This window comes from Rhinoderma darwinii, chromosome 7 (assembly GCF_050947455.1).
Source record: "Rhinoderma darwinii isolate aRhiDar2 chromosome 7, aRhiDar2.hap1, whole genome shotgun sequence".
Classification (NCBI taxonomy): domain Eukaryota; kingdom Metazoa; phylum Chordata; class Amphibia; order Anura; family Rhinodermatidae; genus Rhinoderma; species Rhinoderma darwinii.
Window position 1 is genome coordinate 139,252,389 of NC_134693.1, and position 19,443 is coordinate 139,271,831.

Sequence of the window (19,443 nt, forward strand, 5' to 3'; positions counted from 1 at the left end):
TACTCCCATTATTAAATGTTATGAACTTCTGGTCGGTGGTGGTCCAACATCTGTGGACCCCCCCCTCCTGCTGATCTATAGAATGAAGTCCCTTTTGTGTTCTGTCCTGCACATCAGGTGGTGGCTGCGTCACTGTGCAGGGAAATGCTGCGCTGCGGCCCCCTCATGCCAAGAATCTGTGTTTGGTGCAGACAGGTGGAGTAAGTAATGGTATATTCTAGAAATGTGCCATTAATTACTGTGTGGTACCGTTTAACCTGGAGTTTCGTGTCTTCTACTCCAATCACATCCAGAGCTGCATTGATTTCGAATGACAATCTCAATCACTGCTCTGGTCTCTTCACAACAGCCTAGCTGAGGGCCACACCACCTATTGCTCTGTACAGACATCGAGCCAGCAGGGAGATATGAGGCAGCAGAATTTTGGCTGCAGCTTTGGATGTGACCAGAGAACTTAGGAAAAAGTTCTTTCAGAAATCGCATGTACTGTTTAATATTGATTTCAATAGGGGAGGGGTTTTCTCATGTCCTACCCAATCAGCAGCCTCCGCACCATCAGGACTGGTTTCTCTGCATGGTCCCTGCTATAATAGTTGTAGGTTAGTATTGCTATTTGTGAGTGTAGGTTCCCCCGCCGCTATAGACTATAATACTCCTGGATTATTAGACCACGGGATCTTTCTCTGCTTTGAGCAGGCTCCGTACGTACTACAACCCTCACTCGAGCTGCTGCGTCCTCATCGTTGTTCAGTAATTCACGGCCTGCAGCACTGCCTGTTACACAACGCAGCCTCTCCTCGGCTTTCCCTGGCACAGCGCCCACTAATTTGTGTACGGTGCCCACAAAATATCATGTAACTCCGTCCTAATCCCAATGTTTGTTTTTAACTGAAACCCTCAGCCTATTTGAGATGTCCGGACGCAGTCGGCACAGAAGCCGCCGTCGTTAGCGCTCACAAATGGGCATTTTCCGCTATGATTCATGTAAATTTGCAGAGGTGCCAAGGTTAACCAGTTTGTTGCTGGAGAGAATGTTCCCCCTCCTGCCCTGGTGTCTCGGATGCCGCAGTTAATCTGCGCGGCCGAGGGTTTAGAACAATCGTTTCCAACCAACGGAGTGCGTGCTATTGCGCCCCCTAGTGTAGGGATATTAGTGGATCTGTAAGGCTGTTTATGGATTTTTAAAGGGATGTGTTTATTGGTAAAACAATATGGCGGCTTGGAATAAACGGTGTAGCACGTGAACGCACGTTAAGGGCATGTGCACACAAAGCTCAAAAAATACGACGTGTAAACGTGTCAAATACGCTAGCGGTTTTGTAAAGTGCTTTTTAAAATACAGGTGGTTTTTACTAATTTTGTGTGCGTTTTTTGGATCGTAATTAGGACTCCCATGGACTATGGGAAACGCCAAAGAATTGAGCTGACGCGTTTTGTGTGGTTTTTTTTCCCCATTTTTTTACATACAATGCGTTTTTGTTTTTGTTTTTTTTGTAAATAAAGTTTTTAGGAAATTTTTGAAAGGCGCAGCAAAACCTATCAAAGAGCCTCGAACATGAAACCGCTGCACGTGAAGCCGATGAAACTATTTGTAAACTCAAGGAAAATAAAATAAAAAAAATACCTGCAAGAGAAAGTGACGGTAAAGATCATACACGAAATCCAATACTGTGTCATAAACGGGAGGCGATCGTTCCATTGCAGAAGGAGTTAACAATGAGGGGGGACCTGATCACGAAACCACCACCGGAGTACAGGCGAAAAGGAATCGAGGGATAAGGAGTACAAAAGAGGGAAATCAAGGCGGAGCGTCAGTCCCGGAAAAATCCAGCAGTCCCTCCATCGCAAGGCAAACTTTTCAAACACGCGCGTCCGAATACCCCGCGCTCTTTCCAGTTGGAACGAATAATTAATCTCTTTCAATAATAACACATCAGCGCATTTCCATTTGCGGGCGATGGGGAGTCTAGCTGCCGATATTATGTGGCGTACAACAGTTCTGCCCTCCCTCGGAACGCACTCCATGTTCATGAAACCGAAGACCAGACCGGGGTCTGAAGAAATGAGTGTTCCTAGAGCCCTGAGGGTTATGTTCACACAGCTTTTTTTCGGTCTTTTTTCAGGCCATAAACGGCTGAAAAATCGGGACCAGAACGGGGCATTTTTTTTACCTGCCCGTTTTGAAAAGCGCCTGCGAAAAAGAAGCGCATGTCACTTATTGAGCTGTTTTTAATTTACTCCATCGAAAAACAGCTCCAAAAACAGCCGTAAAAGAACGTTGCTTAAACGGTTGAAAATCAGAGGCTATTTTCCCTTGAAAACCGCTCCGTATTTTCAGCCTTTTTTTGTTAAGCGTGTGACGATACCCGAACTATCAGTTGGGAAACTATATCCCATAAGTTGCGGACCAGATCCCACTCCCACCAGACCACGTCCTCTCCAACATAAATCTGAAGCAGAGGAAGACCGGGGTGAGCGACCATCCCAAAATTCTCTTTTGTGACCTCTCCCAGTGGACAGAACTTTTAGACACTTTCTTGACAGTCGCCGTGGCTTTAAACCGTTGCTGCAATGGTGAAACAATGTCCAATTCCCATTTAACTAATATAAGGCCCTGTTCACACAGTTTTTTGCAGGCAGATTTTGATCTGCCTGCACGCCAGTTTGCCGCGTTTTTCGCCCCCGGCCATTGAGTGCCGATGGGCAAAAACTCTGCGAAATACACTTTCTCTGCCTCCCATTGATGTCAAATGGGAGGTCAGAGACATCAAAGACCCGAAGATGGGGGCATGTCGCTTCTCTATCCCACGAGACGGTTTTTCTGCTCACGGGTAGAAAAAAACGCCTCCGCCTCCCATTGAAATCAATGGGAGGCACTTTCGGCCATTTTTTTTTTTTGGTGCATTTTTCGACGCGGTTTCCGCATCAAAAAACATGTCAAAACTCTGTGTGAACCGGCCCTTAGAGGGTTTCACCTTCGGTCTATAGGCAGTGAACAAACTAGAGAATAATGATTTGAATATAATCTTAATAAAGTGTTTTTCACGCGTATTTCGGTGCGTCAAATACAGGCCGTGTGAACAGGTCCGAAGACCGATCTGGTGATTCTCCAACTTTTAGCTGCACCCCCTCCCCCCCCCCCCCCCCCACCATCTTTAATCCGGTCGTGTGGTGCAGAAATTGTCTTTTTTTATAGTATTAAATCTGCGGTCGACCATAAATGAAGGCGGCTGCTCACGTCTGGTGGCTTATACCAAACTGCCCTCTGCCGCGGGCGAGGAGCGGGTATGACGACCTGAGCTGCCCAATTCATTAATCTGTTCCAGATGTCGGTCTCGGAATAACATGAAGCCAAATCATTTAATACCCGTGATCCCGGCTGAGTAAACGGGGCGTCTCTTAATACCCCAGACATGTCAAGTATCCCGGCTATTTGCTGCCTCCTGCCTGAATGTCTGAGCGGCTCGTGCCTGAGAGAGACTGTCCCCGGCCACGATGGGTCCCACAGCGCTCTCCTGGTTATATCAATCTCCAGGAAGCCGGGTGCCAACCAAAATGGCTACAACTTTCCTAGACCCCTGAATGGGTAATCTGTCCAGTAATGCGGCGGTACAGGATTGACTGGATATCGGTGGCATCCCCCGGCAGAGCTGTAATGGCAGCCACGTTGGTTGTCACTGGTTTTTCAGGAATGGTTTTAAAGGGGTTTTCCAAATACCATAAATCTCTGTAAGAAAGAAACTGAGGACCGCACTGCTGCGAATTCACTAGACCGGTGACCTCTCGTCCATGGTGACGTAGCCTCCTGCCGCCGTGATAGGGGGACATGGTTACAAAGCCTGGACTCCAAAAAGATACATTTTATCTGCACTGATACATTGTAACAAACTGTTTAGCTCACAGGATTGGGATTGTGTAGACTGAAACCTTTGTAACGAACACTCAGCTGTTGAGAGTATTAAGGGGGTTTTACACGGGGCGATTATCGGGCACACAATCCTTCATATAACGCTCGTTGCCAATAATTGTCCAGTATAAACAGGGCAGCGATCAGCAGATGAACGAGCAAACGCTGGATCATCCGCCGGTCGTATCGGTTTAAAAAATATATATATATTCTGGTTGTCGGCGGCGCATCTTGGTGTGTAAACGGAGACGCGCTGCCGACATGATGATGATGTATAGGGACGAGCGATCGGCGTAACGGCCGCTCATCCCCATCCATAGATCCTTGTGACCGGAGCAAACGAGCGCCGATCAACAATGTCTCGTTGATCGGCGCTCGCTGCACCAGCCAAAATCGGCCGGTGTATAAGGGGCTTTAGTTCTGTACGGGATCTCGGCCTCTGTATATAGACAAAAAAAATGTTCCCATTCAGTGTCAGAATCTTTCATTATCCAAAATATTTGTGTACTTTTTTTTTTTTTTTTTTGTTTTATTCTGCTGCTATGGATAATTCCTCGAAATTTCCTTTTAGAAATGTGCCCGGACGCCTCTTTCCTCCTGGCTCCAGATGTGTCAGTGCCTAGAAATGATCAGTCAGCAATGGTGAATCTGCCGTCCAATCACAAAACGGCACAACCTGCAAAAAAAATCTGTCTATCCCTGATCAGATGTCAAGATGGCGACTTGTGGCCAAGAGCGGTGCGTGGAGACGTCACCGTGCACCGCAGGACAAGCTAACGCAGTCTTTGTAGACCTGTGTGATGACGTCGTGGGGTTACATTTAAATTTTTTTTTCTTGCCCCTCCCCCGGAGATTATATTACTTGTTACCTCCTGCGGAGTCATAAAACCGAATCCTTCCCGGCACACACGGGCCTCATTTATTGCTCCGGTTGTGCCGGTTTCTTGGTGTTCTGATAATCCGGCACCTGCTGAGCAGAGTTTGGTTTGCAGGGTTAATGGGACTTATCTCTATAGGAATCTCTGCGGCTGAATCCCAGGGCGCAGGCAGAACAATGAGCTTTATGTAATGAACGCGTCGCCGCTCCCCGCGCCAGGCTCTCCAACCGGTTCCACATCGCACTTAACCTTTCCTGCCCTGAACTGCCAAACACGAGGGCGCCGAGACTTTTCTATTGATTATCTGATTGCTTCACCTTGGAAACTTCATGCTGAGGTCGTCCGGGGCACGTTCGTCAATAGTGGCGTCAGAACCGCGCTCTACAACTGGCGAGTCGCTAAAAGCCGCGCCAAATGTGGGAGCAAATCGAGGTATAATAGACGACTCCCCACCTAATGACTTTTGATGGCTGTCTGGATTGCTGTATTTTGAGCAAAAAAAGAATGGCGCTTGTCCATAAAAAGTATTGACCCTCTAAAACCCCCCCCCCCCAAATCTGATCAGAACAAGACCCAAAACGGTGCCGGACAGTTGCGCCATTTTTTTTTTTTTTTTTAACATGTTTCTCCATTTTTCTGGCACTTCTTTTTTTTTTTTTTTTTTTTTTTTAATCCATCTGTTTGGCATCGAGCTACTAACACGGTGGTCTCCAACCTTTGATTCTCCAGCGGTTGTGAAACTACAACTCCCAGCGTGACCTGGCATCCTGTGGCTGTTAATACATACTAGGAGTTGTAGTGTCATCAGCTGAAGAGCCGCATGATTGTTGTGACAATCTACAGAGTTTTTCAGTGCGATGATTGACCGGAAGTCTGGGAACCTCCCAGTCCCCATGATCCCTATTTTCTTTCCAGTACTGACCTTTACATATGTGTGACTGATGTCCGTCACTCCACCTGTAGATTATATTCGCACGCGGAGTCAAAAACTACAGTAGCTGCAAAGTGGATGAGAAAACAAACCTCACCCACACGCTGCGGAAATGATAAGCGGAAAAAAACGCTCAAATTGACATTCTGTATTCTAATCCGCGGCGTCGCCTGTATTTGCGTAATCGCTGCTTTTTTGTTGCAGGTTTTTCCCATTGAATTCAATGAGGAGGTGAAACCTGCGACACGTCGCAGATGATGCGGTTTTTGCGGCAGAAAAGCTGCGATTCCCAAAAATAGCAATTTAGGGAATAAAAAAAAAAGCAAAAAGATTCTCTGTCCCTGCATCCGGCCCGGCCTCCAGGGATGACGTTTCACAGGCTGCAGTGGTCACATGGGGTAAAGCGTCATCCCAGGAGGCCGGGCTGCCGGACGGCAAAGGGGCGCGTCACCATGGCTACGGGTAAGTATGAACATGTTTGTTTTTTTGTTTCGTTTTTACACGCAGTTTTCTGCCGCGGACATTCTGGCAATTTGGTGCGTTTTTGTTTTTTTTTGTCCGGAATTCGCGGCGGGAGCCAGGGCTGACGTGCTGTGTACTTTTACGCAGCGTATCCGCCCTGTGTGAACATGCCCTATGAGGAGCAGTTTCCATGACCCGTGCTACCGAGAGACAGGACGGCGCAACTTCTATTTGAAGTGTCTTTGTGTTTTCTTGGCGGGTTGTTCGCTGCGTCGTCTTGTGCCGCCCATTTAATAGATCGGATCCATTTTTCGATATCAAACAGCGGCTTGGGTTGTTGGAAGATTTGGATCCAGCCGGCCGTCAGGTCTGTGGTGATTCTGCCTCCAGTTTAAGTCTTGCGTAATTGGAGACAGACTGGTTGCTAGGGACCGGCTGCCTGACAACGCCATTAAGACTGCGCTTGTTACAATGTATCCATAGTCACCAGGCTGTCAGATTTTAGACTCCTGGGGATGTACATGTAGGTAGAGCCTGGGATGGGGAGTGTGACCAGCCGCGTGCGCGCTTTGTAACCAACTAAAATCTACGGTCGGAAACCTTTTTGATTATGATTTTTTTTTTTTGATGGTTTTTGACCTACAGATCGATGGGAAGCAGCGATCATATTCGATCAGTGTTTCTAGTAAACTATTATATGGGATCACTTGAGTCTCAAGGGCCCCTGGATCCCGGGTGGGTGCAGAAATGGAGAAATGAGTTCTAGACTTAAGGAGAACCCAGTGTTTGGGCCAAAAAAGAATAACCCCTTTAAATCTGCCGTTTCCCATTGCGCCATATCCTGCCAGCAGGGAGGCGGTGGCACTGCCCGCATGCACTTTAGGACGGCCGCGCTCTTGAAGGCTCTGCGGACAGCGGCCGTGCTTGCGGGGAGTGTTGCTGATGAGAGGTCGAGACGATTGTTTCTTTTTTCTAGATAAATAAAGTGAGAGCGCAGACTTAGGATATTGCTTAACCAACAAGGACCTAATATTTTCCTATTCTCAAGACCGCGCATTATTAGAGCCAGTCAGAGCGAGCAGCAGATACGAAGATTTCCTGCGTCGTCACCGGGTCATGTGGGGTGTATTTACCGCTACCTGTCAGAATACAGGCTGCCAAAAACAGCAGCTGCTAATGGGTCTGTAGGGCGGCAGCGCAGCAGAAATTGAAGTTGTATATGATGGAGTTGTAATTTATGCAATTTCCTCGTATGTAATTGTAGACGGTTGTGGGGGACTAGGGGGTTCTGGGACACGTGTGTCAGGCTGAATGGTGTCTGGTATAAATAAGTGAACCCGTCAGATCTGCTCCGCGCTGCCGGCGTGTCAATACATTTGCTTTCCTAATTTTTGCAGCTGATGAAATAGAGGTAATGGCTGGGTCAGGTGGATATGGGGGAGGGGGGGGGTAGTGTATCAGGGGGATTGTCTTCAGGGTCCATCTGTCTCGGACCCTCTCTCACAGCTGACTCACAGGAAATGTAGAGAGCAGCCGGCGCCCCTCCCTCCTCACCCTCTGCCTGGCAGTGGAGTCCACGAACAATGAGGTGCCATGAACTTCAGGCTGATCTGCTCTGTGTCTTCTCCTCTGTCCGGGGCTCCTGATCTGGGGGGTCTCCCTCCCCTCACCCCCTACTTTCCTGCGCCCTTTCATCTGGAAAATGCCGTTTTAATTGCCGCCAGCCACCACACCCTCCTATTTCTTTGTGTGAAGAAGGGTTCAACATGGTCCAGCGGTTCAGCCTGAGGAGGCAGCTGTCTAAGGTGGGTACAGGGCAGGTTACGGTGTTCTGTGCCAGCGGGCGCACGCTCTACCCCTCCTGCGTGGCACTCTCCTTTTTTATTTTACTTATTTATTTTTGCATTTTCTGCTTTGACAATGAAGTAGTTTTATGCATTTGGGGTAATTGATCGGATCTGTGCGTTCTGTCCCTCGTCGTGTCTGTGGTGCAGCGTGTTGTGTCGTTAGTGTTTTTTGTTTTTGTTTTTTTTTTGTAATTTTATTTATTTTTGGGCTATTTTATTTTTTTTAAAAATGCATTTTCATTATTTAATTTCTGCTTTTTATAAATATAAAATCTTTCAGTAAATGAAATCCTTGAGTCGTCCTCTATTCTGCCGCGTCTTCGTTCTATCCTCCTCTGGGGCAGCTGGATGACCACTAATATTACCGCCCTTCCTCCTGCTACAGGGATCGTCGCCCGGCTTTCCTAGCGCACTTAAATGGCAAAACTATTTAGTGTATCACTTTATTACTAGACTTACTTTTTGTCATTCAGGAGTCTGGGAAAGCTGGGTAGCCACACCATTAAGCTCTATAACTGCCACTATATTGGTAGTCACCTGGGCTCCTTTAAACACCAAATGCTCCTAGTTCTGTAGAGCAGGAGAAGTGGATGTATTACTGGATAACAAGACTGAAATTGTAATTCAGGAGTTTGAGAAAGCTGGGTGATTACTCCTGTGGGATGTGTAATGAAAGCCATATTGGTTGTCACCCAGCTTTCCTGGGAACATGATTGGTTGAACGGAATAATTTGCAGAAAAGGACGACTCGGGGACTGGAGATTGTCTGATATTGTGTAGGAATGTATTACAGCAAGCGGAGTTCCTGCTTTGTCAGACGCCAGGAATGTTTTCCCGTGCCCTGCCCAGTTGGTAGAATCCGGCTTCCTGCCCACAGATGAGACGAGGTGCAGCCGCCTCTCCGGAAAACTCCTTGCTGCACCTTCCCCGCTGCACCTTCCCCGCTGTATCGTCTCTTGTAGCGGCTTCTGACTTTCTGGTGCTTTTCAGACGGCGGCTGTTGCTGCTGCTGCTTCACCTCTTCTGTATTTCTGGTGCTTTGTTGCAGCTCATTATTTGCGCTATCGCTTCTTACTATTCTACAGTCTTTGCTTTTCAACCGTGTTTTATATCCTCCGGTAATGGTGACGTTGTATAGTTGCTGAAGAATATTTTCTGTATTCATAGAATGGGGCAGAAATGCAGCAGCTGCACATCGTATTTCCCTCTAAACTCCCATAATTCCCAGCCCCGGAGTTATAATTCCACGCAAAGATCTTATCTGTTTCTGGTAAAGCTGGGTGACCACCAACATTGCTTCTCCCATAAAAGCTGTCCCTCTGCTTTCTCCAGGCTCGAGCGATGTGGGGATATGGTAGCAGGGGATGTATCGCTGCATAAGCCGGCATTACCATTCGGTACTAGAGGAAAGCTGGATGATCACCCCTGATAGAACTGTAATGACCTCTATATTGGTTGTCACCCAGCTTTCCCAGACTCCTTTCAAGTTAGTTGTTCAGAGCAGTCGTGTGTAAATGCTGAGCTGCAGCGATTTGACGTTCCGAAGTCTGGAAAAGCTGAGTGACCATCTTTAGGCGAGCTTAATGGCAACCATAATGCTGGTCACCCTACTTAGCCATAATTGAATGAAGAACTCAGAAATGGAGGGAAATGTTTTTAAAGGGGATGTCCATTCGGTCACCGTTTTTTTGAAGGGAGTCTTAGGGGCTCCCGCCATGTAATGCCACGTGTGCCGCCTCCTGCAGCTTACATGTCTGACCGTCGGGACACCCCCATATATTGCTCCACGTTGTATCCGGTGCTGGTTCATTGCATTGTTCGCAGCCTCATTTTACCCCAGCAAAAACCGGCGGGGATAATGACCTAAGCCGGTGATGATGATGATGATGATGATCTGCTCCTCGCAAGACCGCAACATTTTGTAATCTGCAGCTGTCGGGGATTGCTGGGAGTTGTAGTTTTGCAACGGCTGGAGAGCGCTCCTCATGAGGGAAATTTCTTCATGTAAATCCAGTATTTTCCTGTTTGAGGGGGGGAGCGCACGTATCTGAAGACCCTTTGAACCGCCTTGCTTTACACTTCCTGTACTGATCCATCGTTTTACATGGCTCTGTATTCGGCAAATGTAAAATCTGGCGTCTGTGCAGTATTGGTAAAACAAATCCGGCAGTGCCTGGAGACTGTCAACAAGCAGGGTCCATCTGCGAATGACGGATCTTTTGGTTTTTTATTTGTAATCTTCTTGGGGCTTATTCACAAGACGTCAGTTTTTCACATCCGTGTTGCCCCGGTGCGGGTCCCGTTTTCACGGATCTCCATAGACCTGGAGTCCATTGAGGATCTGTGAAAACGGAAGATAATAGGACAGGTTCTGTTATCCCACGGACCCTTCACACGGACGGACCATTAAAACAGCCGTGTGAACGGCGCCATTGAAATACATGCGTCTGTGTGACGGCCGTTGGTTTAACAGCCGTCACGTGGACTTATTCTACGTTCGTGTGAATAAGCCCTTGGGGTGAATTCTTACGTGGCAAGGGGAAGTGGTGGCCAATTACTGTACAGCAAAACTGGACGCGGTTTACCACAAAATTGCAATGCGGTTTTTGGCCACGCGGTTTGTACATATGAAAAGAGTTTACAGCTCTTGTCACCTGTACAGGGCGCGCACCGCTGGGGGTCATCCGGCGCCTGAGAACCCCCTCCATGACTAGTGTGAACCCCAGGGGTGATCCAAGTTCTGCTCACAGGAACCGCGAGGGTCCGCGTCTTGCTGTCATAATGTAGATGCTAAAATGCTGTTGCATTCTGGTCGCCTGAATAAGGTCTAAGGCCGGTTACACGCAACACGGGTGCAAGTCCTAAATACCTGAGAGGCCTCCGTCACACTTTATTCTTTTATTTTTTTTTGCTATTCGTTTTCTACTATCCACGTGTCTTTGTTTTTTTTTTGTGTATTTTTTTATTTTTTAGGTGGCTTTTCTCCGATTTGCAAATGATGTGATTCAAACAAATTAATCTTTGCAACACATCGACTTCCAGAAGAAATGGCACCAAAAATGCGGAATAAAACGCAGCACACGTTTAGGCCCCATGCACACGCCGTGCCCGCGATTTCAGGCATAGCCGGCCGCGGATGGCAGCCCGCATTTTTGTGTCCTGCTCTCATACAAAGTATGGCAGCACAGTTCGTAAAATGCAAAAGAACGGACATGTTCCGCCATAACTTTCGGAACGTTTTTATGGCACGGACACCCATCCGTAGCGATACTGCGGCCAATAGAACTGAATGAAAACCTAAAAAAAGCCACGTTTTGGTCGTGTTCTATATTTCTCCGGTGACTTCCAGCTGACATCTGGCCGCAGCATTTACCGCAAACAAACGTGGCGTTTTTCAGAAAACCGCTGCGTGTGAAACTTCCATAAAGCTGTTCGTTCAGGTCATTAAACTTGTGGTTGGGATTTACATCTGTAATATGAGCGTAAAAGTTACTCCCTACACTATGAAACCGCCACATGACAGCCCACGCCGAGCTGGAAAAGCAATTTACACTTTTACACGGGCCAATGATCGGACAAACAAGCGTTCATACGGTCACTCGTTGATCGGAACTTTTATGCGGCAAAAAACGGTCCCTAGTCCCTCGTGTAAACAGAGGATGTGCTGCCGACCAGATGCAAACGTATAGGGACAAGCGACCGTAATAAACCCCGCACATCCCGACCACGGCTCCATTTGATTGTCACAAACGAGCGCTGATTGACACTTGAGAATCCACATGCCCGACCCTCCGTTCCTGCGACATCTGCTGTCGGGAGTTTTGGGGCGCCACCATATACATGAGATGGTCAGCCGGTCCCGCTGACATTGGCAGGTGTGTCTGACCTACGGCCAACCTAAGACTAATGTATGACAGGCCGGTCTTCCTCCATGTGGGCCGATGTGTTTTACCAGTGCACCCCATGACCCGGGATATCGATGCAGCGGTCAGAGATCTGTCAGGTTTCTATAGGTGGAGTACCCCTTAAGGTGCCGGTGTGGATGAGCTGAGCCAGGGCACAATCCTAATGATTTATTTTTCTGCTGCAATGTGCCAGCTCCAGAGGTGAAGCCCTAAACTCGTGATCAGGGTATTTTTGGCTGAACGCTCCCTGGGGTGTAAGAAGCTGCTCACAAAAAGGGGCGATAAAGATTTGCCAAACGTACTTAGCAACATTCTGCGCTCGTCGCCTTCCTACGGTCAGGAGCTGATTTTAGCATTTTCTGCCCAGTCTTATGTGTTACACATTCAGCAAAAGAATCTAAGCCTGAAGTAATTAATAAGAGGAACGAATTATGAAGCTGCACTTAAAGGGCCATGCACCCTAAAGTCACCGACTTATAATAGTACTGGAGTGATATAAGAGGAGCGGCTGATATCAGTCACACATATGATGTAATGTCTCTGGAGGATATAATAGTACTGGAGTGATATAAGAGGAGCGGCTGATATCAGTCACATATGATGTAATGTCTCTGGAGGATATAATAGTACTGGAGTGATATAAGAGGAGCGGCTGATATCAGTCACATATGATGTAATGTCTCTGGAGGATATAATAGTGCTGGAGTGTTATAAGAGGAGCGGCTGATATCAGTCACATATGATGTAATGTCTCTGGAGGATATAACAGTGCTGGAGTGATATAAAAGGAGCGGCTGATATCAGTCACACATATGATGTAATGTCTCTGGAGGATATAATAGTGCTGGAGTGATATAAGAGGAGCGGCTGATATCAGTCACATATGATGTAATGTCTCTGGAGGATATAATAGTGCTGGAGTGATATAAGAGGAGCGGCTGATATCAGTCACACATATGATGTAATGTCTCTGGAGGATATAATAGTACTGGAGTGTTATAAAAGGAGCGGCTGATATCAGTCACATATGATGTAATGTCTCTGGAGGATATAATAGTGCTGGAGTGATATAAGAGGAGCGGCTGATATCAGTCACACATATGATGTAATGTCTCTGGAGGATATAATAGTGCTGGAGTGATATAAGAGGAGCGGCTGATATCAGTCACACACATGATGTAATGTCTCTGGAGGATATAATAGTGCTGGATAGTTATAAGAGGAGCGGCTGATATCAGTCACATATGATGTAATGTCTCTGGAGGATATAATAGTACTGGAGTGATACAAGAGGAGCGGCTGATATCAGTCACATATGATGTAATGTCTCTGGAGGATATAATAGTACTGGAGTGTTATAAGAGGAGCGGCTGATATCAGTCACATATGATGTAATGTCTCTGGAGGATATAATAGTACTGGAGTGATATAAGAGGAGCGGCTGATATCAGTCACACATATGATGTAATGTCTCTGGAGGATATAATAGTACTGGAGTGATATAAGAGGAGCGGCTGATATCAGTCACACATATGATGTAATATCTCTGGAGGATATAATAGTACTGGAGTGATATAAGAGGAGCGGCTGATGTCAGTCACATATGATGTAATGTCTCTGGAGGATATAATAGTGCTGGAGTGATATAAGAGGAGCGGCTGATATCAGTCACATATGATGTAATGTCTCTGGAGGATATAATAGTACTGGAGTGATATAAGAGGAGCGGCTGATATCAGTCACATATGATGTAATGTCTCTGGAGGATATAGTACTGGAGTGATATAAGAGGAGCGGCAGATATCAGTCACACATATGATGTAATGTCTCTGGAGGATATAATAGTACTGGAGTGATATAAGAGGAGCGGCTGATATCAGTCACACATGATGTAATGTCTCTGGAGGATATAGTACTGGAGTGATATAAGAGGAGCGGCAGATATCAGTCACACATATGATGTAATGTCTCTGGAGGATATAATAGTGCTGGAGTGATATTAGAGGAGCGGCTGATATCAGTCACACATATGATGTAATGTCTCTGGAGGATATAATAGTACTGGAGTGATATAAGAGGAGCGGCTGATATCAGTCACATATGATGTAATGTCTGGAGGATATAATAGTACTGGAGTGTTATAAGAGGAGCGGCTGATATCAGTCACACACATGATGTAATGTCTCTGGAGGGTCTCTGCACTGGAGATATGGGACAATGTAGGGATCATGGGGGGGGGAAGAGGGAGGTTTCTGCACTTCCTGTCACTCATCCCACTAAATAAGGCCCTTTACACGTGTCAATGATCGGGCGAACTATTTTGCCATTAACAAGCAATTTGACAACCGCATGGAACTGGCACAACTGTCACTCGTCTCAATGCTGCCCGTAGCTCTTTACCGTAAACAGGGCATCAATCAGCTGACTAATGAGAGAATGCTGGGTTGTCTCCTGATTTAAACTTTTATGCAGCCAAAACATTTTCTCGTCGGCAGCGCCTCCCCGTGTGAGCGATCGTTCCTCCACGTTTATTCCGATTGTTGAGCAAAAGATTGTCAGTGGTCGCTTGTTTAACTGGCAAAAATCTGCCCTTGTAAAAGCAACCGAACACTACAAGTGGCCTCTTTCTAGCCTGAAATGGCTGATAACAGGGAACAATAGATGTCATTCAACTGCACAAGACTATTGATGGGGACGAGTGGTCGTTACTCCGATCGCTCGTCTCCATACATTCTTATCATGTCGGCAGCGCGTCTCCCTGTTTTACACGCCAAGATGTGTTGCCGACAACGATAATATTTATGCCACCATAATATTATTCATCTGCTGATCTGATCCGATCAGCAGATGATCCAGTGTTTACTCGTTCATCGGCTGATTGCTGCACCGTTTACACAGGACATTGATAGGAACCGAGCGTTCACGGAACCGGTGTAAAAGGACCTTAACCCTAAAATGTAACATAGGGATTCAAAGGTCTCCAAAGACTATCTGTCATGCTCCGCCCCTCTGGACATGCTCCGCCCTGTCTGGACATGCTCCACCCCCTCTTGACATGTTCAGCCCCCTCTGGTCATGACCTGCCCCCTCTGGTCATGCTCCGCCCCCTCAGCTCCTGCATCAGGCATTACTTTTGCAAGGAGTATCCCTTAGGGTCAATGCACACTATGTGCGGAAAATCTGCAGCGTAATATATCACCAGCATAGTCAATGAGATTTCAGGAAATCTCCCGTACACGCTGCAGTACATTTCGGGACTGATTCTGCGCTGCGTTCTTTTGGAATCTGCAGCATGTCCATTGATCTTGCGTTTCCGCTTGCGCATTGTATCTGCCTAATGCACCAAAACCTACAGCATTAAAACGCCCCGGAAAACGCGTCCTGATCCGGTGCGCTCTTTACCTGCGGTTGCGGTGCGTGTTTTCCGCACCAAAATAACGTGTGCGTGATAAATTGACATGAAGCGGGTTGTAAAATCCGCACCGCGGGTCAATTTCCGTCCTGAAAAATACTGCAGCGTGCGCATGAGATTTCCCGGAGTCGCCTTGACTATGCTGGTCCTGTATTACTCTGCGGATTTGCTGCACGCAAATCCGTGTGGAAAAGTGGCACGTAATACGCATGGTGTGCATTGACCCGTATACAATACTAAGTAACACTGCATAAGAAGGTGCACCACCTATGCCCACCCCACCCCCGCTGGATCGCCTCGAATACGATGGCGTGACCGGAAATACACTACAGATGTGCACGTCAGTCACGTTGTCTAATATCGCATCTGAACTTTCCCTCTAAATGACTTGGTTTGTCGTATTGCGCGCGGATCCGCTGCCACAATGACCTGGACTCCGGTAAATCTTACTGTTCTTTTTCTAGACCGGGAGGAATCGTACATTGACATCGTTCATATCTGCAGCGTGGACTCGTGGTCTGAACAGTTTGCCGTGGTCCATCTAGATATAGTAGCAGCATCCGGTGACTTCTATTATCCAATGAGCAGTTGTCACTTCCCCTGCCGCAAAGTCCTCAATGTCCAGGCATGTAATGGCTGGAGTTACACTTTAAGGTATTGTAGACCCACAAATCCCAGCATGCTCCGCTGGTTGGCAGGACTCTTGTATTCAAAGGCATTGTCTGGATTAGAAAACCTATTAACCCTATTAGAGTGTCTCCCTCACGGACAGCCTATTGAATTTCAATAAGACCTATGTAATGCTTCACTTCTCCTGAGGAGGCGCTGCAGGGAAACTGAACCTGGACTTCCCGCGGTTCCATCCTGATAGGATCCAATGTTGATCTAAGTTCTTTCTGGCAGAATCGAGAACGCTGCGGGTTTTACATCCTTAATTTTGGTTGTATTTCAGCCGTGTGTCCTCGGCATCTCCTCTCAACCCTTTAAAAATGACTTTTTATCAATTACGTAAATCGGATAATCATCAATGTGACTCTCTCTTCTTTCCCGACGATGAGAACCGTGCTCTATGATACACCCTCTGTATAAGTCCCCATTGTCCGCATCACTAGATGATTAAGGGACGGACACGGTGACCAGCGAGGAGCTGGTGGTAGACACAGCGTGACACTATTGTGTGTCCTGCGCTCGCTCATCGTTCTCATCGAAAACGGTTCTAGACGGGGGTCAGGATAGAAAGTGGTCATTGTCCTCCGCATGGTCCGGGTCTGCACGGTAGATGGTACAATGATTGGGATGGGGCATCTATGGGAGCGTGGGGAATCTATGGGAGCGTGGGGATCATGAACAGGTACTCAGAGCCGCCACATACAGACATTATATGGCACAATTTGTTGCCACGGGATCTACGAGATGAACTCCCTCTTTTATCCACGCCGAGCAGCTTCTTTTCGGTTTGCAGCCCCCTCTCCGTCCCTCTATTAACCCTGTAGTCAGATGACCTCACGATGACATCATCAGTTGGTCCTATCTTCATGTGGATTGACCGTTCTTGCCCCCTCATTGCTGTGCGAGTCACATGTGTCTGTAGCTCCAGATAACCAGTTGTTGTTCCCTAATCAGCTGCCTCCGCTAACTCGGCTCTGCTTAATCTGTGTGACCAGCTCCTTCCTGCAGAATGAAAACAGAGGAAAGTTCATTGGGGAGAAGCGCAACCGAAGTTTTTTTTGGGGTGGGGGGGGGGGGGTTCGCGCTTATGTCACCGTTTCTGAATTATAGTTACGCTACGATTTTGATGCATCCATGATGCGCTCGATGTGCAGAACTACAACTCCAAGCATCTTCAGACGGATGATCGTTTGCTTCAGTTATGTCCAGTCCATTCTGTGAGCTGAATATGACAACAGCACAAATCGCTCTGCTATTCTGATCGTTTGTTACAATGTATCAGTGCAGGTAAAATGAATCAGTCTGGAGTCCACAGTGTTTAGCTCAGAGGATTGTTCAGACTGGATACAATTGTAACAAACCCTCAGCTGTGAGAAGTATTCGGTCCGGATGTTTTTTTTTTAAGCCTCTAGAATATTTCCATTTACTGACAGCAAGTAGAGATATTAAAAATGGTGAATTAAACCACTGTTGATTTAGAAAGTTGCAGAAGTCTCCTGTAGACAGAGATGATATTTGGCTCTACTTCACCTACAACAATGTGCAATGTTACGAAGGGTTATCAATCTATACAGAAAAGACGGGGTTAAATGATTGATTTTTGTTTAACCCTTTCTGTCCCTTTATTCTATTTAGTGGATTATTACGTGTATTGATCGTTTTAACGCTCTCCTGGCCAGTAACAGAACCTCCCGGCCGTCCTGTGGCGCAGACCTCGTCCGCCATCTTTCTGGTGTGTAACGTTGCTAGCGCCAGGTGACCATTCACTGACCGTTTCTGCATGGGGACAATGTGCTAAACTTGACCGTCCGCGCTCCGCCGCGCACGCACCCGCTCATGTTTTTGCAGATAAAATATTATTGCAGGAAGCGTGGGGTGAAAGTTTAGCTTCTGCTGGAGATAACGACCGCGTGTTTACAGAGATCCTCTCCACCCGGGACCCGACCGCGAATATTCGATTGGATCCATTAATCACATGTCCTGAACGCTCAGTGATTGGCTCCTCCCATTATCTGACCACCATTGTCGCTGCCGTTATGATTGTATAATGTCTCGTTCCCATCGCATGTAAATCAAGAACTCGGACGACATCCCTAGTGCTTATTGGTTGGATTTGAACCTAGGACCCCGGTGCTGACACTCCTGCTGACGGCTGAGCCGCCATGATGGATCGTGTGTGTCACGTGTGTATCACGTGAGTCACGTGTGTATCACGTGAGTCACGTGTGTATCACGTGAGTCACGTGACAGAAGGGTTTCTCCGGGGTTATAATATTGATTGCCTATCCTTCGTATAGACCAATAATAGCTGATGGGGGTCTGACTGCTGCCACCCCCGCCGAGTGAGATGGATGTGGCGTTCCAGCAAGCGTTGCGTCCCCTATGTTATTTACTAGGCACAGCGCTGTACTTTTGGTTGTGGCTGTGCCTGGTACTGCTGCTCATGCCACAGCCCCTTCATTCAGCTGATTGGCAGGGGTGCCAGGAGGCGGACCCCCGCTGATCAATATTCGAGTCAGTTCACACGTTGCGTAAATACTACCGATTTTCCGCGACGGAATTAGTTGCGGAGAATCCGCAGCATAATATTGTAGCATCACGCTGCGTAAATGATAAGTGGGGAAAAAAACGCTCAAATTGATCTGCGGTGCGGAGAGTGCAGCAGCTCAAAATCTGCCTCAAAATTTCTGAAGGAATTTTGTGGCAGATTTTTTTTTTTTTACATTTTCTTTTTTTTATTTATTTATTTCATGTGCCCGCTGCTGCAGCCAATCAAAGGCCGGCTAAGTGCTGCAGTTTTCCGCAGCGAACATTTTGGGCGAAAAACTGCACCACAGTTTTTGGTGCAGTTTTTCGATCGAAATTCCCTGCAGTGCACAGCGCGGATACACTGCGTCCTTACCCGCCCCGTGTGAATCCGCCTTTATAGTCCTGGAAAACTCCTTTTTAAACAACGATTTCCTAATATGCATCTAATAATAAGGGGATGTGCAGACGATAACGACAATTACGGCTAAAATTACAGAGCTGTTTTCAGGAGAAAACAGCACCTGCATTTCAGACGTAATTGCTCGTACTTGCGTTTTGCGAGGCGTCAATTACGGCCGTAATTTGGAGCTGTTCTTCATTGAAGTCAATGAAAAACGGCTCAAATTACGTCCCAAGGAGTGTCCCGCACGTAGCGTATAGAAGCGTCCCGCACGTAGCGTATAGAAGCGTCCCGCACGTAGCGTATAGAAGCGTCCCGCACGTAGCGTATAGAAGCGTCCCGCACGTAGCGTATAGAAGCGCCCCGCACGTAGCGTATAGAAGCGCCCCGCACGTAGCGTATAGAAGCGCCCCGCACGTAGCGTATAGAAGCGCCCCGCACGTAGCGTATAGAAGCGCCCCGCACGTAGCGTATAGAAGCGCCCCGCACGTAGCGTATAGAAG

At 47.2% G+C, this 19,443-nt stretch overlaps 1 protein-coding gene across 3 annotated transcripts in view; it reads left to right on the forward strand.

The window, feature by feature from the left end:
• TMCC1 (transmembrane and coiled-coil domain family 1) overlaps window positions 1–19,443 on the forward strand; it is a 99,604-nt gene that overhangs the window by 20,545 nt on the left and 59,616 nt on the right. Inside the window, exon 1 of one of the 3 annotated variants that reach the window (XM_075831840.1) lies at window positions 7,768–7,983. The exons of the other annotated variants lie outside the window; for them this stretch is intronic. Coding sequence (XP_075687955.1) covers window positions 7,945–7,983 — 39 coding nt within the window. The 5' untranslated portion in view covers window positions 7,768–7,944. Of the gene's footprint in view, window positions 1–7,767; window positions 7,984–19,443 lie in introns of those variants that run through there. 3 annotated transcript variants of the gene reach the window in all.